Source organism: Pantherophis guttatus, chromosome 5 (assembly GCF_059756535.1).
Source record: "Pantherophis guttatus breed Tessera chromosome 5, ASM5975653v1, whole genome shotgun sequence".
Lineage (NCBI taxonomy): Eukaryota > Metazoa > Chordata > Lepidosauria > Squamata > Colubridae > Pantherophis > Pantherophis guttatus.
Genome location: NC_142067.1, coordinates 88,359,901 through 88,381,831, shown reverse-complemented (window position 1 = coordinate 88,381,831; position 21,931 = coordinate 88,359,901). Strand labels below are relative to the sequence as shown.

The 21,931-nt window shown below is 40.2% G+C and overlaps 1 protein-coding gene across 1 annotated transcript in view; it reads right to left on the bottom strand.

Moving 5' to 3' along the window:
• Positions 1-194: 194 nt before the first annotated feature.
• PUDP (pseudouridine 5'-phosphatase) overlaps positions 195-21,931 on the bottom strand; it is a 72,461-nt gene continuing 50,724 nt past the window's right edge. Inside the window, exon 4 of the mRNA XM_034431463.3 lies at positions 195-2,595. Within this exon, the coding sequence (XP_034287354.3) occupies positions 2,419-2,595 (177 nt within the window). The 3' untranslated portion in view covers positions 195-2,418. The remainder of the gene's footprint in view (positions 2,596-21,931) is intronic.

Genomic DNA, 21,931 nt, shown 5'->3' with positions numbered 1-21,931 from the left:
ACACAGGGAAACCACAATGCTCATGTATGGTACAACAATTTATTCAAATTCAACAATTTACCATATTAAAATTCATTGATTTTTTTCAAATTCAACAATTTTTTCAAACTCAACAATTTATTCCAATATGGTAGTCATATCATCTTTTTCCACAACATCATCAAAACTGTCCACATCCTGAATTCCATCCTATGTTTCTTTTAATGTTTCATTTTGCTCAACACCATTGGTCCCAATTGCTCATGCTTAGCAATAGCGGTCTCCTTAAAAGAGTACCTCCTGTCTATGTAGCCTGCTCTTATTGCATTTGCAACACAGTCATCACTTATTTTTTCCTAGGCATTCTTCACCCAATTGATGAATTCTGGCAGGCCAGGCTTCATAAAATTACCTCTCTGGTTTCTTATCATTCCGTGTTCTATGTATTGATTTATTTGCATGTGGAGATGGTCCTTAAACGGCTTATTAATATTGATATCCAATGTCTGCAGGTAGCAATCATTCCTGCAGGAATCATAATTTGATCGATCCTGCATTGAGTAAGAAATTTTTTCATATCCTTGGCACGGTGAGTGCTGGCTAAATCCCATACCACTATGCCTCTTTGGCCACCTCGCACAACAAGTGGGAGCATTAGCTCCACCCACTTCCTGATAGCTGCTTGGGTGCACCAGGCCTTTTCGGTTTCAAGGACGTAAATCCCTGAAACCCTTTTGATTTTGTCCTTCTTTCCCTTGCTTATTATTAGCAGTGTGACTTTGGTTCCATGCATCCGAATAGCCAATATGCACGTCACACATGCGCTTTCCTATCCCATGGAGGGAATATAAATTGATGTGGCACCCCTCTGGTCAATGGTGGTTTGAGCCCCTTGGCCCATAAAGACTGCTGTTTCATCCATAGTGATAATGTTCGATAGCTGATACTTGGCAAAATCAATGCTATCAACGAACAACTTGAATGCAAGTGCCCGTTTGACAAGTTCATCTTCCAGCTTGAACAGCGAGGTGGATCTCCTCAGAGACAGTTCATGTCGCTGAAGGAAGCTATCCAGCCAGTGTTGAGAGGCTTTGAATTGTTCCTTGGAAATTTGTAATTGTGGTGCCATTTCAAGGGCAAATGCCTGAATATTAGCCCTGTGTACAACTAAAGCCTTTGCTCTCCTGTCAGCGATCCATTCAGAGATAGTGTCTTCAAGTTCAGGAAATAATGGTTGCCAATCTGATCCACACCTGCACTTTTTGTCATTTCCCTTCTTAACTGAGATTATTGTACTCTACTCTCCATTTCGGACCATACGTAGATCCAACATCTTCTCTTTGCAGAAAGCTGCCAGATTCTTGCCCTGAGAATCTTTCACTATTCCTTTCTTGAATTCCATGGAGTAGCTCTTTCTTTTTGAACTCATATTGTCTGGGGGTCAAAATAAAAGTCATTTTAGATCATTAAATCCATTAATCCAAAACCCTGGGGCTGTGGGAGTTGGGATTTGGCATTGTGTTTCCCTGTGTGGGGGTTTAGAGATTGCAATTGTGGTTTCCCTTTGTGTGGGAAATGGATCTCTCTTTCCCTCCCTCCCTCTCATTTCTGTTTCTCACTTTTTCCTCTCCCTTTCTTTCTTTCTTTTTCTTTCTTTCTTTCTTTTCCTTTCTCTTTCTCCATTCTCTCTCTCATTTTTGTTGGAAGCGGTGGTAGGTACTGGTAAGGAATGGGGCGCAAAGCACATTGCTGGCCTGCTGTTCTTTTTGTGGCAGCCATCAGTGTTACCAGTTACCGGGCACGAGATGCGTCGCTGGCCTACCACTCTTTTTGCGGTGGCCATCAGCGCTACCGGTAGATACGGTAAGGACATGTGGGGTGTGTGCAGCATGTTCCTCTCCTTTCGCCCCTTTTCCAGCATCGCCTCACTTTATGTTGTTTGCGCGGAAAGCAACCAGAGGAAATGGCAGGTCTGGCTGCACATGCATATAAGTAGTTGGTGGGGGGCTTATTTTGGGGGGATGTGCATGCGCTGAAAAGCCCGATTGGGCTTATTATCAGGGGATGTCTTATTTTCGGGGAAACACGGTATAGTTCTGCATGACTATTTCTGGTGATTACCAATCAAAAAAAAAAAAAAAAACAACAGAGAAAATTTTCTTTATAGAATTTTTCTGAAGATAAAAATGATGGAAGAAGTAATGAGAACATTTAGGAGAGCTATTAGTTGATTTTTTGAAAACAAATATGAAAAAGAGCATTTCTTTTTTTCATAATCTAAAAACCTCTTAGGCTTCAAATACATTTTAATTCTGTGATTTTAATTCTGATTTTAATTCTGAATTAAGCTGAAGTGTAAATAATGAAACAATACTATAAAGAAAAAGAAAAAAACTATGTTTTTTTAAAAAAAATACTAAATTAATTAAAAAAAAATGTTCAATCAAATGGTGGTAGACCAAACAATTCTGGCTTGAAATCACTCATGGACCCCAGCACTAAAGTTGCTTCTTTTGTAAGATCTTTGTTCAAGTTTTCATCTGGAATCATGATTACTTGCATACCAGCCTTCAGTGATGCCTTCACTCCATTGGGAGCATCTTCAAACACAAGACACTGAAGATTAAGAAACAAAAGAATCAAATTAAACAGAAGCAAAATATTTATTCTGTTATGATTAATGATATGTAATGACCAATAAATGATAATGATTTGCTTTAAACTCAATGCATTGTTGAGACACTTGGGAATAATTTTGTGGGATAACTTCTTTTTAAATATATACTTTTATTTTTTCAGTTCACACTGCTTGTAAACATGTTGGATTTTAAAGCCTAAGCTTTTGATACTAAGGTATCAAGAGTAACAGTGTGAAAGATGTAATTATGTATTTTGTCTGTGAACAACATTATTCAATGGCTTTGAAGATACAGGTATGTGCTGAAATGAAATCACCTGCCTTACCCAAGAATCACATACTTGTATTACTAGTATTAGCTTATCAGGTTTATGAAATAAGAATATGCAGATTCCCAAGCTTCTATATTTTTACAACTTCTCTACCATCGTAGTACACTGACATCTTCAACTACATTGATCACTAGGATGTTTCAAATTGTCTACTAAGGATCACAATATTCGGAGCAATATTATCATTCTAGTATGCATTCGAGCTCTCACATGGAACAGGGAGAAGGAAAAAATATATGGAAACAATACCTGAATTGTATTTATTTAAGACACTTATATAAGTAGTTGCTCAATTCACATATTAAGACGCTGGGTGGCTAAAGTCAGATTAAAAAGAGGTAAGCAAAAAAATATCCCCCCCCCCCCCCGCCAAAAAAAGAAAACAGCTGAAGCTAACTGCAATCATTCAGATAAATCATGAAAAACAGGCTTCTCTAACACTCTGGGAAAAGCCAGTTTTTTAAGGATTTAGGAGAGACCAAGAGACTATGGGCCATCCAAACCACTCGGGAAAGGCACATCACACTTGAAAACCAGGTCAGCACATTTCCAATAGAGAAACCTTCTTTTGGATCCAGCTAGATCCAGAGACTAGCTCACCCATCTCTTATTAAATCTTGAATGACCAAAGCATTTTTTCAGGCCAACCTGCATTTAATAGTACAGCTAAAATGTAACAAACTCAGAGAGTTTAAGAAAAATTCCATTGATAAAAATCCTAAAGGGGAAAACAACTCAAGAAGTGTGGAAAAGTCTGAAAAATATTAACATAAAAACCCAGACCAACACAATACCACTGAAAAAGCAATACAAGAAATCCAAGAAGAAACCAGCATGATTGCACAAAAGTCAAAGGTAAAAAAACTTTTAACATATAAATAATAAGAATAAAATCAAGGAAACAGTCGGTCCACTAAAGATAGAAGATGGCAAGGAAGTAACAGGAAGTAGAGAGAAAGTAGAGCTGCTTAACTCAGTCTTTGCATCAGTCTTCATTCAAAAAGAAACTATAGTCCAGCCTACCAAAAACATAACTGAAAAAGACAAACTAGAAATAAAAATAAAAACAAGAAAATGATAAGAAAATACCTGTCTCATCTTGATGAATATAATTCACCAGAACCTGATGAATTACATCCCAGAGTTTTGAAGGAGCTAGCAGATGTTATCTCACCATATATGTACCATATCTTTATAAAATCCTGGAGCACCAGGGAACTACCTGAGGACTAGAAAAGAACTGATGTGGTTCTCATCTTCAAAAAAAAAAAAAAAAGGGGGGGGGGTGACATACCCAGAAAGCTCCAGACCAATCAGCCTAAAATCAATACCTGGGAAGATACTGGAAAAAAGTAATTTTAAAAAAACCTAGATCTGTGAACATCTAGAAACAAAGAAAGTTATAACTAGTAACCAGCATAGGTTTATTAAAAACAGATCATGCCAAAACAATCTTATTTTATTCTTTGACTATAAATTAGTAGACTAGCAAAATGCTGAGGACATAGTATACTTAGACTTCAGCAAGCTTTTCAACAAAGTAGATTACAACCAACTTCTTGGTAAAGTAGAAAAATGTGGGATAGATAGAATCACTACCAGGTGGCTTTGTAACTGGCTGACAAACTGTACTCAATGAGTAGCCCCTAATGGTACTACGTCTACATGGAGGGAAGTAAGCAGTGGGGTACCACAAGGTTCCATCTTAGGCCAATGTCTTCATAAATGACTTAGATGAGGGAATGGAAAGGGAACTCATCAAATTTTCAGATGACACTAAACTGGCAGGAAGAGTCAACACCCCAGAAGACAACCTCAGGATCCAGAAAAGATCTTGACAGACTTGAACAATGGGCCCTATCCAATAACATGAAATTGATGTGTAGAAAAGCAAGGTTTTATATCTAGGCAAGAAAGACCAAAGGTACGAATACAGATTAGGTATTTGGTATTAGGTATGGTTCAAAAACAGTAGCTGGGAGAGGGACCTTGGGAGTCCGAGTGGACAATCACTTAAACATGAATCAGCAGTGTGTAGCAGCAGCCAAAAAAGCTAATACAATCCTTGATTGTATAAACAGAGGCATAGAGTCAACATCATGTGACGTATTAGTACTGCTTTATAAATAGTAAGACCACACCAGGAATATTGCATTCAGTTTTGGTCACCACATTACAAAAAAGATGGTGAGACTTTGGAAAAAGTGCAAAGAAGAGCAGCTAAGATGATTAACAGCTTGGAGACAAAAACGTATTATGGTTGCAGGATTTGGGTTTGGCAAGTTTAGAGAAAAGAAAGGCTAGGGGTGACATGATAGCACTATTCCAGTATTTTAGAGGTTGCCACAAAAAAGAGGGGATCAACTTATTTACCTATAGGCAGGACAAAAAACAATGGATGGAAACTAATCAAGGACAGAAGCAACCTGGAACTAAGGAGAAACTTCCTAACAGTGAGAAATGTGCAGGAATGGATCTGGCCAGTCTAGAGAAAAGAAAGACTAGGGATGACATGATAACAGTATTCCAGTATTTGAGGGGCTGTCACAAATAAGAGGGAGTCAACTTATTTTCCAAAGCACAACAGAGACAAAGAAACAATGGATGAAAACTAATCAAGGAGAATTAAGGAGTAATTTCCTAACAGTGAGAACATTTAACCAGACAATTGCTGGTTAATTGAACCATTGAAAACTTAAATTTCAACTTATGTGGCATTAAAGGAGAAGCAAACCTAACACGATCAAAAGCAGAACTTTCTATGGCATTGTTAATAGTTATCAGTAAAACATAATAAATCGGGCACATTTAACAGTTTGAAGCCGTATGCAAAATTAAATAGTGTATTGTTTTGCCATCAATGTCAATGTAAATTTACTTATGCTATTCCAATGAGAGTTGTCATTAAAAGTCAAGTACAACTGCTGAACTACATCTGTACTTTTATTTATGTATTGCCAATGTGGCATATTTTGAAACAAATATTTTATTTAAGCCATTCTTTTCTTATACTGAACAATATTCAATATTCGAACAAAACATGTATTTATTAAGCAATAAATACATGTCTTCATTTTTAAATTAACTGAATTTATTTTGTTCATAAAATATTTGCATTGTCTTTGTCCTCTTCCAGTTGTTGTTATGTGAAGATTTTTATACCTCTATTTTCTGCAATCTCCTACAGTTTCCAGTGCTTATACGATAAAAAATAACAGAATCAAACAGTGTTGTCACATTTATAAAATGAAAATATGAGGCAATTACACTGAAAGTCAAAGCTTATACATACATACATATGTTAAATTCAATATATGTATTTTATGTATTGTATGATTTGATCAATGTGCACCAATTCTACCTATTAACTACTGATAATTATTGAATCATTACTGTTATTGCTAAAGATTAAGAATACAACAATAAGTTTTGAGCTGCTGCCAAGTTTTAGAAAAACGTCTGTTGCTGTTGATTTCGTGAACAGCTTAGCTATTTTGAAATATAAATCCACATTTTTAATTTCCTGTTGCATATAGAAAATAAAAAGAGAATGATAGAAAATTTTGCCTATTTCTTTGCACTGTACAAAATACAAGTCTGCTCAAAAACGTTTATTTAATCCACACTATGCAAATAATTGTGCAATGACTTCCATGATATCCTTTTACTTATTGTTTAAAAGACAAATGCAACATGCATAAAAGGCTTAATAACGCATTTAAAATGGGAAGCAATTAAAGCAATTAATCAATTCAGGTAAGAAGTAAGAAAAAGACCCATAATTATAGTGGTTTTATGTTATAACAAATAAATGTATCAGTAAGTGTTGGCTGACATCTATTGTCAATATTCTAGTAGTATCTGAGTCAAATAATGAATGTGTTGCAAGGGTTATTACCAAAATGAAATTCAAATTAATTGGTGTGGTGACCAATGGCTCCTTTGCCTTATTGATTAATGTAGTAAATCCAAACTATGACTTCTGCAGCAGTTTAGGTAAAAGAAGTGGGACAGATACTTTGTCTCTCAAAAAGGCAAATGTATTCATAAATATTTTATATGTGCCTTCTAGATTTCTCTTTATACCCACAAGAATCAATATTTCACATGAATATTTTCTTTTTGAAAGTTTAATACCTCTGTCATATGATACTGTTGATATCAACAGCCAACTTAAAATAACTAAATGCTTGCAGCTCTCCCTGCAGAAGATGGCCTTGCCTAGCTGAATTCGCTGATTCCAAAAATCTAAGTATTTAATACAGGGGCTGTATTAAATTAGATAGGAGATCATCAGGAAACACATGATCATTGGTTAGACCTGAAAGTTAAAAAAAAAAAAATCCACTAGGGACAAATTAATTCTAAGCTCTCACCAAGAGAACAATATGGGCACTCTCTAGTCACCAAGAAATAAGCTTGATTCTAGGAAATCTATATTTTAATGAATTCCTTGGAACACCCACATCAATATGCAAATACAAGCAAATTCATTACAAAACTTTCATAAGACTACTTTAAATGTTAAATGTTTGGTACTCTAAATTTGCCTTTATAAATTCAACAATACAGAGATCTCTGCAATTAATATTTACATTCAATACGACATTAAATCCGAACTCCTTATCCGAATCTCCATCACTGAAATGAATAGTGTTTGCTATCCAAAAATTTCCTGAATGTTATATCATTTCTAAAACATCTATAATGGCTTGCAAATGAATACAAAAACTACAGGTTAAAAGTTGCAAAGAATCTCTGTGTTCCCTCCTGTGCACATTTATTTTGGAAACCTATTTTTTACATTCAAACTGTAATATTATGCAAATTATATTTTTTGTCCTTACCACTAGTCTTGTGTTTTACTTGACATTGGAAATGTCACTTCCCCTTGAGGATACAAAAAAGACCAAAATATTTTTGGCTACTGGTGAAATGACATAACACATTACATTTTTATTTAATTATTGACTTAGTATCAACAATAAAGAAGGAAAACATACATAAATTACAACAAAGCAGTTAATTAAGAGTGGATAAAAAGAAATATACAGGACTTATTATATCAAGAAGCAATTTTTTGCGGTTATTAAACTAAAACAGAAAATAGAGACATGGACATGTGTTCTCTGGAAGCACTATAGTACCTCAATCACTAATAACAGCCAGATATTAGAATATTAATTTCCAGCACATTTGAAATGCCCCATATTGTATACTCAATGATTACTAGAATAGATCTTGTAATGGTACATCTGTATTATAGTTAGAAATAGTTGAAGGAGGCAATAAGACATACAGAAACCATGGTAATATTTTAAAAACCTAGGATCCTTGTTATACTTGGTATACTAACTCAATAATTAAATAAAAATGTCATGTGTAGTTGTATCTACAACTCCTAAACTAAGGTATTCCACTAATTCTTCATGTGACATGACAACTAAAAGTCCAAGAAGCTCATCAAACCTTCTTCCTCTCCATAAATTAATATCAAGCAATATTGTATTAGATAAGTAACGGTGTTTACATATCTATATAGAAGTCTCTATAAATTAGAGAATTTATAGAGAAAACAATTTATGCACTTATAGAGAAAACAATTAACAGTGCTAAAGGATGCAATGTGGAATCTTTCAATGTCCATCAAATTCCGTGTACAATTGATCTTTTAAAGATTTTTTAAATTAAAACAATAGACAACTTATACCAGCCTTAGGTATTGACTTTATTTGCAAGGTTGATTTCAGGCTATATTAAATGTCTATGACACAGGTGTCAAACTCGTGATGTCACATTGCCATCATGTGACATATCGCAACATTTCCCCCCTTCCTGGAGCTGGGGTGGGCGTGGACTGTGCATGATGCATCCGGCCCATGGGCCGCCAGTTTGACCCCCTGGTCTATGGGAAATGTAGAGAATAACCTGGAAGGCTAATTGCTTTCTAATGCATACTTATTTTGTGACTGGCCATGTCTGCAAGAAAACTATTTGTTAACGGAAAGCTGCTAGATTTGGGTGTAAACTAATCATATGGAGTTTGTAACTCAGATCTGGAAGCCGGTATTAAACAGCTACCAGATACTACTTTTTATCAAAATTCTAAATGATTCAAGATTCTAAATGTGTCTCCATCAAAACATGGCACTTGGGTGTAAGAGAAAGCTGCAAACTATTTAGGTTCCTACACCATTACTTCTTCAAATATAGAGTACTCTGCTAGTAGTTCTAAATTTCTCCTAATTTTACTTTACTATCAGGATACAAAACTCATTGTATTGTCAATTGCAAAAGGTTCTTAAAAATGGAATGCCAAGGATGTTGTGTAGGGGTGGAATAAGTAATCCTGCTACACAGCCTACCATAACAATTGTGCCTATCTACAGAAAAGAAGTATATTTATTTAGCACAGGGGTGGGGAATGGTGGGCCTTTTATGTGGACTTCAACTCCCAAATTTCTGGGACTTGAAGCCCACAAGTCATAAAGAAGCCATTGTTCCCCACCTCTTAGCATATAAAAATCAGTTTCCACCACAAATTATTAATACAGCCCCAGATCATAGAGGGGGCAAAAACTATACATCTTTTGTCTCTTTAGTTCAGTCTTCAATTTACTTTATAAATGTATGTTAATTAGAATAACATGGTTTGATAGCTATGAGGTTAGCCAGGTTTTTGCTAGGGAAATAAGCAATGGTTTAGAAAGCATTGAATAATTTGAGAAAGGGATTACTGAGGAAGTAAAAATGGTCTACTTAGATTTTTTAATACTGAAGCCGCATTAATAACCCAGGTACACTGGGTTATTATTCAGGAGGGGGAGGCGGACCTGGCGGGCATTACGGAGACCTGGTTGGGCCAGGAGGGGGGAGTTCCCCTCGTGGATATATGCCCACCAGGCTTCCGTGCATTTCATCAGCCGAGGGCTCAGGGCAGGGGCGGGGGGGTGGCGGTTATTATAAAGGAAGGTCTGGATCCAAGGGAGACCACTGTTCCACAGATAGCCGGATGTGAGTCCCTCTTTGTAAAGTGGGGTCGTGGAGTACAGATGGGCTTGTTGGTCACGTACCTGGCTCCCTGCCACGTGGCAACGGCCCTGCCCGAGCTGCTTAACGTTATAGCCGAGGTGGCGGTGGACACCCCCAGACTTGTTATCATGGGGGATTTCAACCTGCCATCTATCGGTGAAACGTCTGAGGTGGCTCGAGAGTTCATGGCTTCCATGACGGCCATGGACCTTACTCAGTTAATTCATGACCCCATTCACGCAGGGGGACACACTCTGGACTTAGTTTTTGTCTCTGGTCAGTGGTTGAGTGGCCTTGATATAGGGGATATAGCCATCGAACCCTTGTCATGGTCTGACCACTCGCTCCTTCGACTGGACTTTCTAACCGCTGCACCCCGCCGCAGGGAGGCGGAACCGACCAGGTGGTTCCGCCCCAGGCGCCTGATGGACCCTGATAGGTTCCAGATGGAGCTTGGGCCATTTCCTGAGACTCTGGCTCATGACTCGGCTGAAGATCTGGTGGCCGCCTGGGATAGTGCGGCTGCCGGGGCCTTGGACCGTGTCGTGCCTTTGCGGCCTCTGACCCGGCACCGAACTCACCTAGCTCCTTGGTTCTCCGAGGAGCTTAGGGAGATGAAGCGCCGGAAAAGACGCCTGGAGAGTAGTTGGAGGACCAGCCGCTCCGAATCCGACCGAACACTGGTGAGGTCTCATATTAAGACCTACCTAGTGGCGATAAAAGCGGCGAAATCTAGCTATTTTGCCGCTCTTATCGCGTCATCAGATAATCGCCCGGCCGCCCTGTTTAGGGTGACCCGCTCCCTCCTCCATCTGGAAGTGCGGGATGACCCCTTGCAGGGCCGAGCTGAGGACTTTGTGCAGTATCTGTATGACAAAATCGCTCAGATTCGGGAAGGGCTGGCCTCTGACTGGGTATGTCCGGACGGGATGACTGAGACAGGTCTTGAGAGTGTTATCTGGGGGAAGTTCGATCCTGTGGCTCCCGAGGACATGGACAGGGTCCTGGGACGGCTGAATGCAACCACATGTTTATTGGACCCGTGCCCCTCCTGGTTGGTACTGGCTTCCCGGGAGGTGACACGAGGCTGGCTCCAGAAGATTGTTAACGCTTCTTTGAGTGAGGGGGTCCTGCCGGCCGCTTTGAAAGAAGCGGTTGTGAGGCCCCTCCTCAAGAAGCCCTCTCTGAATCCGGCTGTTTTGGCTAACTATCGTCCAGTCTCCAACCTTCGCTTTGTTGCGAAGGTTGTTGAGAGTGTGGTGGCGCAACAGCTTCCCCGGTACCTGGATGAAGCTGTCTATCTAGACCCACTCCAGTCCGGCTTCCGGCCTGGGCACAGCACGGAAACGGCATTGGTCGCGTTGGTGGATGATCTCTGGTGGGCTCGGGATAGGGGTTGCTCCTCTATCCTGGTCCTGTTAGACCTCTCAGCGGCTTTTGATACCATCGACCATGGTATCATGTTGCACCGGTTGGCGGGGTTGGGGGTGGGGGGCACCGTTCTGCGGTGGTTCTCCTCCTACCTCTCTGACCGGTCGCAATCTGTGTTGACAGGGGGGCAGCGGTCGACCCCGAGGCACCTTGCTTGTGGGGTGCCACAAGGGTCAGTCCTCTCGCCCGTTCTGTTCAACATTTATGTAAAGCCGCTGGGTGAGATCATCCGTGGCTTCGGGGTGGAGTTCCATCAGTACGCTGATGACACCCAGCTGTACATCTCCACCCCAGGCCACCCCAACGATGCCCTTGAAGTGATGTCCCAGTGCCTGGAGGCCGTGCGGGCCTGGATGGGGAGAAACAGGCTCCGACTCAACCCCTCCAAGACCGAGTGGCTGTGGCTTCCGGCGTCCCGATATAGCCAGCTGACGCCATCGCTGGCTATTGGGGGCGAATCACTCGCCCCCACGGAGAGGGCTCGTAACTTGGGCGTCCTCCTGGATGCACGGCTGTCGTTAGAAGATCATTTGACGGCCGTGGCCAGGGGAGCTTTTTATCAGGTCCGCCTGATACGCCAGTTGCGCCCCTTTCTACATCAGGACTCCCTACGCACAGTCACTCAGGCACTCGTCACTTCCCGCCTGGACTACTGCAACGCTCTCTACATGGGGCTCCCCCTGGGGTGCACCCGGAGGCTCCAGCTGGTCCAGAACGCGGCCGCACGGGGGATTATGGGGGCGACGAGGCGCTCCCATGTAACACCTCTCCTGCGCAAGCTGCACTGGCTCCCGGTGGTCTTCCGGGTGCGCTTCAAGGTGTTGGTGACCACCTTTAAAGCGCTCCATGGCTTAGGGCCAGGGTACTTACGAGACCGCCTTCTGCCACCAATAGCCTCCCACCGGCCAGTACGCTCGCACAGAGTGGGCCTCCTCAGGGTGCCGTCCGCCAGACAATGTCGGCGGACGACCCCCAGGGGGAGAGCCTTCTCTGTGGCGGCGCCCACCCTCTGGAACAACCTCCCCCAGAGATACGTACAATAACAGACCTCCGGATTTTTTGTCGGGCCCTGAAAACCCATTTATTTCAACTAGTGGGGCTGGCTTGAGTTAATTTTAAATTGATTTTAAATTGGGTTATTTTAATTTACGGCCAATAATATTTAATTATTTTAAATTGTTTTTAAATTTTGTATGTATTGTTTTTTATTCTGGCTGTTCACCGCCCTGAGTCCTATTCTGGAGAAGGGCGGTATAGAAATTTAAATAATAAATAAATAATAAATAAATAAATAAATACACTGAGCATGCATTTTGATATTTTATAAGGCTTTTAATAGGAATACAACTGTTTAATGACCTCTATAATTTGAAGATATTTTACAATTATTGCATTAATGCCACAGTGAAAAGAAAATTCTTCTGCTGATTCAGGTCTGATCCAGATCCATGGATCATTCAATCTGTGAAATCGCCATTGTAAAACATTTCTTTTAACAACAGGCTGAAATTGTTGAAATGGGTCCAATAAAATTTGAAGGCCAGTTTTACATTTGTTTAATAATTCAGAATAATGAATAAGCAAACATAAATATTCTGTTACAGGTATTATTAGATCCTGATGACATTACTGCTTTTAATCTGCTTTCATCCCTGTCCAAAAACTAAATCAATTTTGTTAACAGTTTTATCATGAAAATAATCCCTTATGAATTTTAACACCACCCAAGGAATTAAATTAGCATTAAACTAATGCATTTGACATAGTGTCTTGTACTGATACACTTCCATGCAATTCATGGATTTAAAGAAATGAACAAATTGTACATTGTATGCATTAATACTAATATGTTTAGTTTATCATAATTTCGGAACATCTTTTCAGGAAGGTACCATATCTAGAAAATTCTACATTCAACAATTAAAATTTAGCCTATCTTTTCTAAGAATTCAAAACATCTTATATAAGAGTTCCCTTTAATTTCATCCCTTTAGCATTAACTAGACTGAGAAAGAGATAAATCTTCAGTAATTCAGAGTTTATAGGTCTGAAGTTAATATCTTATCCACTCAACTATCCTGGATTCCCAAAAACTAAGAGGAATTGCTTTGGTTCAACTACATGTATAAACATTCCTGCTTGGAAGAGGTAACAATATCACTTTTGAGTTGCTAAAATTAACAGTTATTCTTATTTGACAAACCAATTCCATTAGGTTTATTTAATATTATAATTGTTGATCACACCACAGTAACTTTATAGAAATAGTTTGAGCTTTAAAAATATTACATTTCATAAAAGACAATAAATATTGTCTTATAATAAAGCTTTTGGATTATTCAAGTATTTTTTTTAATTTTCTTTTGATGTACAGGACATTCAGGTTATAACTGAAAATATAACTGAATGACCCAGTTAACAGCAGCCTCACTAAAGTATTAACAAATGCATGCATTTTAAACAGCTATAACATTTGCAGTTTTATACTCCTGCTGTGTAAACTATCTGAAGAATTATTTTTTAAAGAAAACATTGCTAATTTTGGCTCCCCAAGGAGTAGGTAAACTGAGTTTATCTACTTTTTCACTGTCCAGGAAGATTGAGAGTGAAAAATCACACAATATTAAGTATTACAAGAGAATATGTGTTATTATAAAATTATTTTTTTTCAAATATTCTAATAAAGTAACGCCTTTTTCCCAATGCAGAATGAGAATTCTGGGAGTTATTTCATTTTTCATTTTCATTTGATTTGATTTATATACCGCCCTACTCCTGAAGGACTCAGGGCGGTGAACAGGCACAAGATAAAACACATAGAATACAAAAATTTAAGAGCAGAAGTAAAATCGAATTAAATTAATTTAGCCCAAGACAAATTTAAAACCCCAGGTTAAGAACAAATTAAAATTTACATTAAAAAGAGAATGGGAGAGGTTAGACCAGACCAGCCTGGTGAAATAAAAAGGTCTTGAGAGCGCGGCGGAAGGTGCGTAGATCCGGGATCCTCCGTATCTCCGGGGGGAGCTCGTTCCAGATAGTAGGTGCCCCCATAGAGAAGGCTCTCCCCCTGGGGGCCGCCAGCCGACATTCTTTGGCCGACGGCATCCAGAGGAGACCTTCTCTGTGAGAGCGTACCGGCCGGTGGGAGGCTGTTTGCGGCAGGAGGCGGTCCCGTAAATAACCAGGCCCTAAACCATGGAGCGCTCTAAAGGTGGTAACCAAAACCTTGAAGCGCACCCGGAAGACCACCGGGAGCCAGTGCAGCTCACACAGGAGAGGTATTATAACCCTAATATATCAACAGATTAAAAACCTACTATATTTCCACTGTTCTGTTTGTCTTAGTTTTCTTCCCTTCTTCTTTTAACAAATAATTTTCTATTATTAATTCATATTTTTTAATCTAAGATAACGTATAGTATTGTATTTCTTTTCTCTTTTCTTTTGTCCTTGACAACAGAGTTAGATCCCTTTAACACGTATATCTATTTTTAGTCCAACTAATGTGTTTGTGTTCTAGATAATATTCAGAGGGATCTGGGAGAAAAGTGAGGAATTTCAAGCAAATTGCCCTGGCAGAATATTACTGAGAATATTGTTCTAACTTGTTAGAACAAGTACATGCTGCCAAAACCCAAGTACAGATTTCTATAAAATTTAGCATAATTAATTCCCTCATACAAGAAGAGTATGAAGATTTCTTTCCATTCTAGTTAAATATTTGCTAACTAGTTAAATACAAATATTTGTGCCCTTCTTGTATAGTTATGATAATGCAGATCATCAAATATATGAATACTACTCCATCAATTTACTTTGTTTTATCTTCTTCTAGTGGTCTTGTTGTTTATTTTGTCCTAGGTGCTGTCAGAATCCCTTCCATGTAATTTAATGGAAGAGGCATAGCTGAATTTTTCCAGAATAATAAACCTAAATTGAGAAACCAGCTTTAAATGACATTACAGGCCAATTTATCAATTAAATAGGACAATAGATTGTCCAAGTAGATTGGACAGAGCTTTAATATTCATATATATGTATGGATCTAGAAGTTTATAATGTGTTTGGAAAAATGCAATGGTGATTAATCGATTCAATGATTGAAACAGATGAGAATTAAATAAAGGTTGAAAGGATTTCAGGAAAACATCAGAGAGAAGGGAGATGATAGGTTTGTTAACGTTTGTTAAAATTTATTGTTTCATAACTTTTTTCTTTTCTTACATCTTTTTTTTTCTGTTTCTTTATTTGTCTGTTATGTAAAATTCTTAATAAATATAATAAATAAATAAAAGGAAATACTATTCTACTATTTTATTACTTCATTTTTTTACTGCTACAAGAAACATTTATTCAAAGAAATGTTGCTAGACTTTTTAAAAAATATGTATACTGAGAAAATCTTGATTTTTATTTTTTTCATTCACAGAAATAAATATTACTTACAAAGAAATACAACTTGAATTTACATCTTATATATTTGCCACTTCTAATCATTATTCTTTGTGTCATCTGTATTTTGTTCAAGTTCTAGTGACAATCTGAAAATATAGTCCATATAAATCTATCAAAGTGTAGAAGCAGTCCTAATTTGTGGAAAAATGTTTGTTTATTAAACAGTGTTGTGTGGAACCTAAAAGATATACTAAAAGATATTCTAAATTTTAATAGAAATTAGAAGAGTTGTTTGATTGAACCAAACTTAAAAGTATATGCATCCCTTATAGAGCCTATGAATCAACCTAAATGGAACAATATAATCCCAACTTTCAAGATAAACAATATTTGTAAAATTCTTTAGTTGGCTATAAGAAAAAAAATATTTCTTTTATATAACTTTATAGGAGTCTTCACCCAGCTAATATATCAGTATCATTTCCTATAAATGACAAGTCACATGAAGACAAAGGCTTTAGAGGTCTTGCTGCAAATCAACATTACCTGATAACTTCCAAATTTCAATCTTGAAGTTCATTCACATTTCATTTAAAACTGAAATTGAAAGAGAATTACTATATCATTTTTTAAAAATCCCCTTTCTAGTTCTTCGCTGTGAAAAATGTAAAACCTGCAATTACTAAACATTTTTATTGCTATTGGCCTAATGAAGATACTAAATCCAGAATTTTTGATTCTGAAGATTAGTGAAGAAATTTTCTATAGATAGTATGTTGCTTCTTAGTGACTGACTGACCGATTGGCTGGTTTCTGAATATATCCAGTGTGTATGTATCTATGTATATTAGTAGGAACCAACTTCTCATTCATTACTCCTATCATAGATGATTCCTCATATCATATTTAATGATACACAAATAATTAACCACACAATGGAAACGTATATTATTCCGTTATATCCTCTAACTGTAAGATGCTTCCTATTACTCTATTTTAACTTTCTCTTTTTATCGGATCAGGTGAGTAGAGTTTCCAATAAAGAAATAGGATCTCTAGAATCTATGCATATTCTTGGAATTCAACATTATGCCTCAGAGTGATGATTTGGCATTTAGCTATCTTTAACAAAAAGAATTAATTTAATTTAATTTAATTAATTCAATTTATATGCCGCCCCTCTCCGAAGACTCAGGGCGGCTCACAATACATTTTAAAAAATAATTATAAAAAACATTTAAAAATTAAAAACATTAAAAACATTTAAAACTCATTCACACCATTCATGGCTGGATCTCGCCAGATCACAAGAACGAGATCAACGGCCCCAGGCCTGCCGGAAAAGCCAGGTCTTCACCGCTTTTCGGAAGGCCAATAGGGTGGGGATGGTCCGGACCTCAGGAGGTAACTGGTTCCAGAAAGCTGGGGCAGCCACAGAGAAGGCCCTCCCCTGGCATTGTTTAGCTGACGGGACCCAGAGGAGACCAACTCGGTGGGATCTTACCGGTCGCTGGGAGCTATATGACAGAAGGCGGTCTCAAAGATAACCTGGCCCTGAGCCATGTAGGGCTTTAAAGGTAATAACCAACACCTTGAATTGTGACCAGAGACCAATAGGGAGCCAGTGCAGCTCACGGAGAATTGGTGTAATGTGGGTGTATCTAGGTGCACCCACGACAGTTCGCGTGGCTGCGTTCTGGACTAACTGTAGTCTCCGAACACTTTTCAAGGGTAGCCCCATATAGAGCGCATTGCAATAATCTAACCGTGAGGTGATTAGGGCATGAGTGACTGTGAGGAGAGCCTCCTGATCCAAGTAGGGCCACAATTGGTGCACCAGGCGAACCTGTGCAAAGGTCCCCCTAGCCACAGCTGACAGATGTTGCTCTAATCTTGCTGTGATTCTAGGAGGACACCCAAATTGCGAGCCTGTTCTGAGGGGAACAATTTCTCCCCCCCCCCAGAACCAAGAATGGACAATCAATGTAGTCTTTAGTAGGTAATACCCACAGCCACTCGGTCTTGTCTGGGTTAAGTCTGAGCCTGTTGACTCCCATCCAGACCCTCACAGCCTCCAGGCACGGGCACATCACATCCACCGCATCACTGAATTGATGCGGGATACAGCTGGGTATCATCTGCGTATTGCTAATACCTCACCCCGTGTCCGATAATCTCATCCAGCAGCTTCATGTAGATGTTAAATAGGAGGGGAGAGAGGACCGAGCCCTGAGGCATCCCGCAAACGAGGGGCCTAGGGGTCGACTTCTGTCCTCCTAACAATACTGACTGTGACTGACCAGAGAGATAGGAGGAGAACCACCATAACACGGTGCCTCCCACTCCCAGCTCCCGTCGTCCCAGAAGGATACCATGGTCAATGGTATCAAAAGCCACTGAGAGGTAGCACCAAGATGGAGGAATGACCCCATCTCGGGCTCACCAGAGATCATCCATCAGCGTGACCAAAGCAGTTTCCGTGCTGTAGCCAGGCCTGAAGCCAGACTGAAAAGGGTCTAGATAATCCATTTCCTCCAATGACCGCAGGAGCTGAAGTGCCACCACTTTCTCTACAACCTTTCCCACAAAGGGTAGGTTGGAGACTGGATGAAAGTTCTTTAATTCTGCTGGATCCAGGGAAGGCTTCTTGAGGAAGGGCCTTACAACCGCTTCCTTTAATGGTTGCGGGAAGGCCTCTTCCCTCAAGGACGCTTTAACTAAAGCCTGGAGCCAGCCTCATGTCACCTCCCTGCTGGCCAAAACCAGCCAGGAGGGGCACGGGTCCTACAAACAAGTGGAGGAACTCATCGCTCCTACAGCCTTGTCCACTTCCTCAGGAGTCACTGGCTCAAACTCATCCCACACAATAGGACTAAGACCTGCCCCCGTCATCTCGGTTGGAATTGCCCAATCAGAGTCCAGGTCCATCCGAATCTGAGCAACTTTATCCAACAGAAACTGTTCAACTCTACCCTCCAAGGGCTCTTCCACTCCCCCTATATTAAGGAGGGAGCAAGTCACCCTAAATAGGGCGGCTGGGTACGAATCAGCAGATGCAATAAATGCAGAAAAATGTGAATATTTTGCCGCCTGTATCACCACTAAATAAGTCCTAATAAAGGCTCTTAAGAGTGTTCGGTCAGATTCGGAGTTACTGGTCCTCCAACATCGCTCTAGATGTCTTTTCTGGCACTTCATCTCCCGGAGCTCCTCAGTAAACCAGGGAGCTTTCCTGGATCACTGCCATGGAGAGATCGCAAAGGCGCAATCCGGTCCAGTGCCCCAGATGCCGCCCTATTCCAGGCAGCCACCAGGGACTCAGCTGGACTGTGGACAAGGGAGTCAGGTATCTCCCCAAGCTCCTTCTGGAACCCTTCAGGTGCTCCATTAGGTGTCTGGGGCGGAACCACTTAATTGGTTCCGCCTCCCTGCGATGGAGGAATAGCGTCCTGAAGTCTAACCTCAGCAGGAAATGATCTGACCATGACAAGGGAGAAGCATCTATACCCCTTAATTCCAGATCATATCTTCACTGCCCCAAGAGAAACACCAGGTCAAGTGTGTCCCCCCCATGAGTCGGACCCTGAAATACTTGGGTCAGGCCAATGGTTGTCATGGAAGCCATGAACTCCTGAACCGCATCTGAGGATTCGCCAAGTGATGGCAAATTGAAGTCCCCCAGTACCATAAGCCTGGGGAACTCCACCGCCAGCCCAGCTACCGCTTCTAGCAGCACAGGCAGGGCTGTTGTAATGCAGCTGGGAGGCAGGTACGTCAGCAACAAGCCCAATTGAACCCCTGAGTCCAACCTCAAGAGGAGAGACTCACACCCAACAATCTCAGGGGCAGGGATCTTGTGAGGGCAAAGACTCTTCCGGACAATAGCTGCTACACCTCCACCCCTTCCTGGAGTCGCGGCTGATGCAATATCTGGAACCCGTCTGGGCAGACCTCTGAGAGGGGCACACCCCTCTCCTGGCCCAGCCAGTCTCAGTTATGCATGCCAGGTCAGCCTCCTCCTCCAGGATTAAGTCCCGAACGAGGGGGGCCTTGTTAACAACAGACCTGGCATTAAACAGCAGCAGCCTGAGGCCAGGGCCCTGACATCCTGAGTCACCAGGTATACGAGGCGAGCCCGGTGAACCAGAACCAGAGGGGCCAGAACAAGTAATCGCTTTGAGACAGCAAGTCCTAGTTCCCTGAGAGCGGCCTACCCCTCGGCTCCTGCCATATCTACCTCTCCTAGTCATAACCGCAATACTCTGGCTCTCCAACACCCCAGAGATCCCCTACCCTATCCCAATGCTCCCCTCCTCCCCGGCAGGCAAGGCACCCCACTCATACTGAGCCAAGGGTCATATCTGAGCCCCCATCTGCTTCTGTTTGCACACTCAGCAGAGGGGGCTCCATTCCTTGTCCACGGCTCCCTCATTCTCCCCAAATTCAGCCACTCTAAACCCATTCCTTCCATTCCATTTATCCCAACACTCTGACACATACACACACGCACCCCTCCTCAAGATAAAATTAATGTATTGAGCCAAAGGTGTTAGGTGGATTAAAACACATCTAAAACTAAAGTCTAAAAAATGCTCTGGAGACTCCACCGATGGCTTGAGAGGAGCCGCATATTGAGGTGTCCAGCAAACAACTACTTTTAAAATAAAGCAGGAAGGGTGGCCAGCAGCTGGTCCCGTCTCTTCTGCCCATGACAGCTGTATCCACAGGTTGCGAGGTGGTAAGCAACTGTTCTTTTAACCCCTACACAACGGAGCCTGGCCGGCAGGGGTGGATTCTAATTTTTTTTACTACCTGTTCTGTGGGCATGGCTTATTTTGTGGGCATGGCTTAGAGGTCATGTGACTGGGTGGGCATGGCTAGCTGGTCATGTGACTGGGTGGCCATGGCTATGTGTATAGGGACTACTCAGAGGGCTGAAAAAAGTCATTTCTGACAGGTCCTCGCACTTTTGACTGGTCCTCACACTTATGATCATGCTCACATTTATGCCCGTGCAGCATTCTTAACAACCATGTCACTCATTTCACAACTGCTTCTCTTCACCATGGTGACAAGATAGGGCGAAAAACGTGAGGACAGTCATAAGTTCGAGGACTGGTCAAAAGTGCGAGGATCAGTCAAAAATAATTTTTTCAGCCCTCTGAGTAATCCATATGCACAAAAGGATACAGCAATAGAGAGGGATGGAGGAAGGAAAAGAGAGATGGAAGAAGGAAGGAGAGAGAGGGAAGGAAGAGAAGGGAGGAAGGAAGGGAAGGGAAACTAGAGTAGAAGTGAGGGTAAGAGAGGGAGGAAGAGAGGAGGAGAAGGAGAAAGGAAGAGGAAGTAGGGAGGAGAAGAAGAGGGGGGGAAGAGAAAGTAAGAAGGAAAGAAAAGAGAGAGGTGGTAGGTTTGAGGAGAAAGATTGCTGTACAATAAAAAAGATGAAAGGGAAGAAAGGTAACCCCAAACAAATATAAAGATATTAAGATAAAATAATGAATTGTTAAACTTTAAAGAATAAAAGAGAACAAATATGAATAAATAGCAATAATTAGAAACACACATATAAACATACAATGTATTTTCTTTGAACAGAGTATTTGGCCGGTTCACAAATTTAAACAGTGTTTAGTCATTTCAATTAAATTTATAATTTCTATATTTCCTTTTTGCCATATTTATTCCTCATCTATTTTTTAAAAAAACCAATATTACCCTTCATCCTCATCTCTAATCTTAATCAAATTCAATTTTTCCCTTCGATATTATATCCCTTCCCATTGTCATCTATTTTTATATCCATCCTCACATTGGTTAATTATGTAATATTACAGTTGTTTAATACAAATTCAACATTTTAATATAAATCAATTAGTTATATAACTACCTTTTTTGTATATTAATCAATATGAACATGAATATTCCAATTATTTCCATGCAATCCAATTTCTTACAAATCAATTAATTATATTTACCAATAATAATAAACCAAATAATTTCCCCCATATATTCCTCCAAACCACAACCTAACCATTTCTGCTTTCAACACAATATACAATTAATAGTATCTCAATTATTACAATTCTCTAGTTAAATAGAGCTTTTTTTCTTTTGTGTT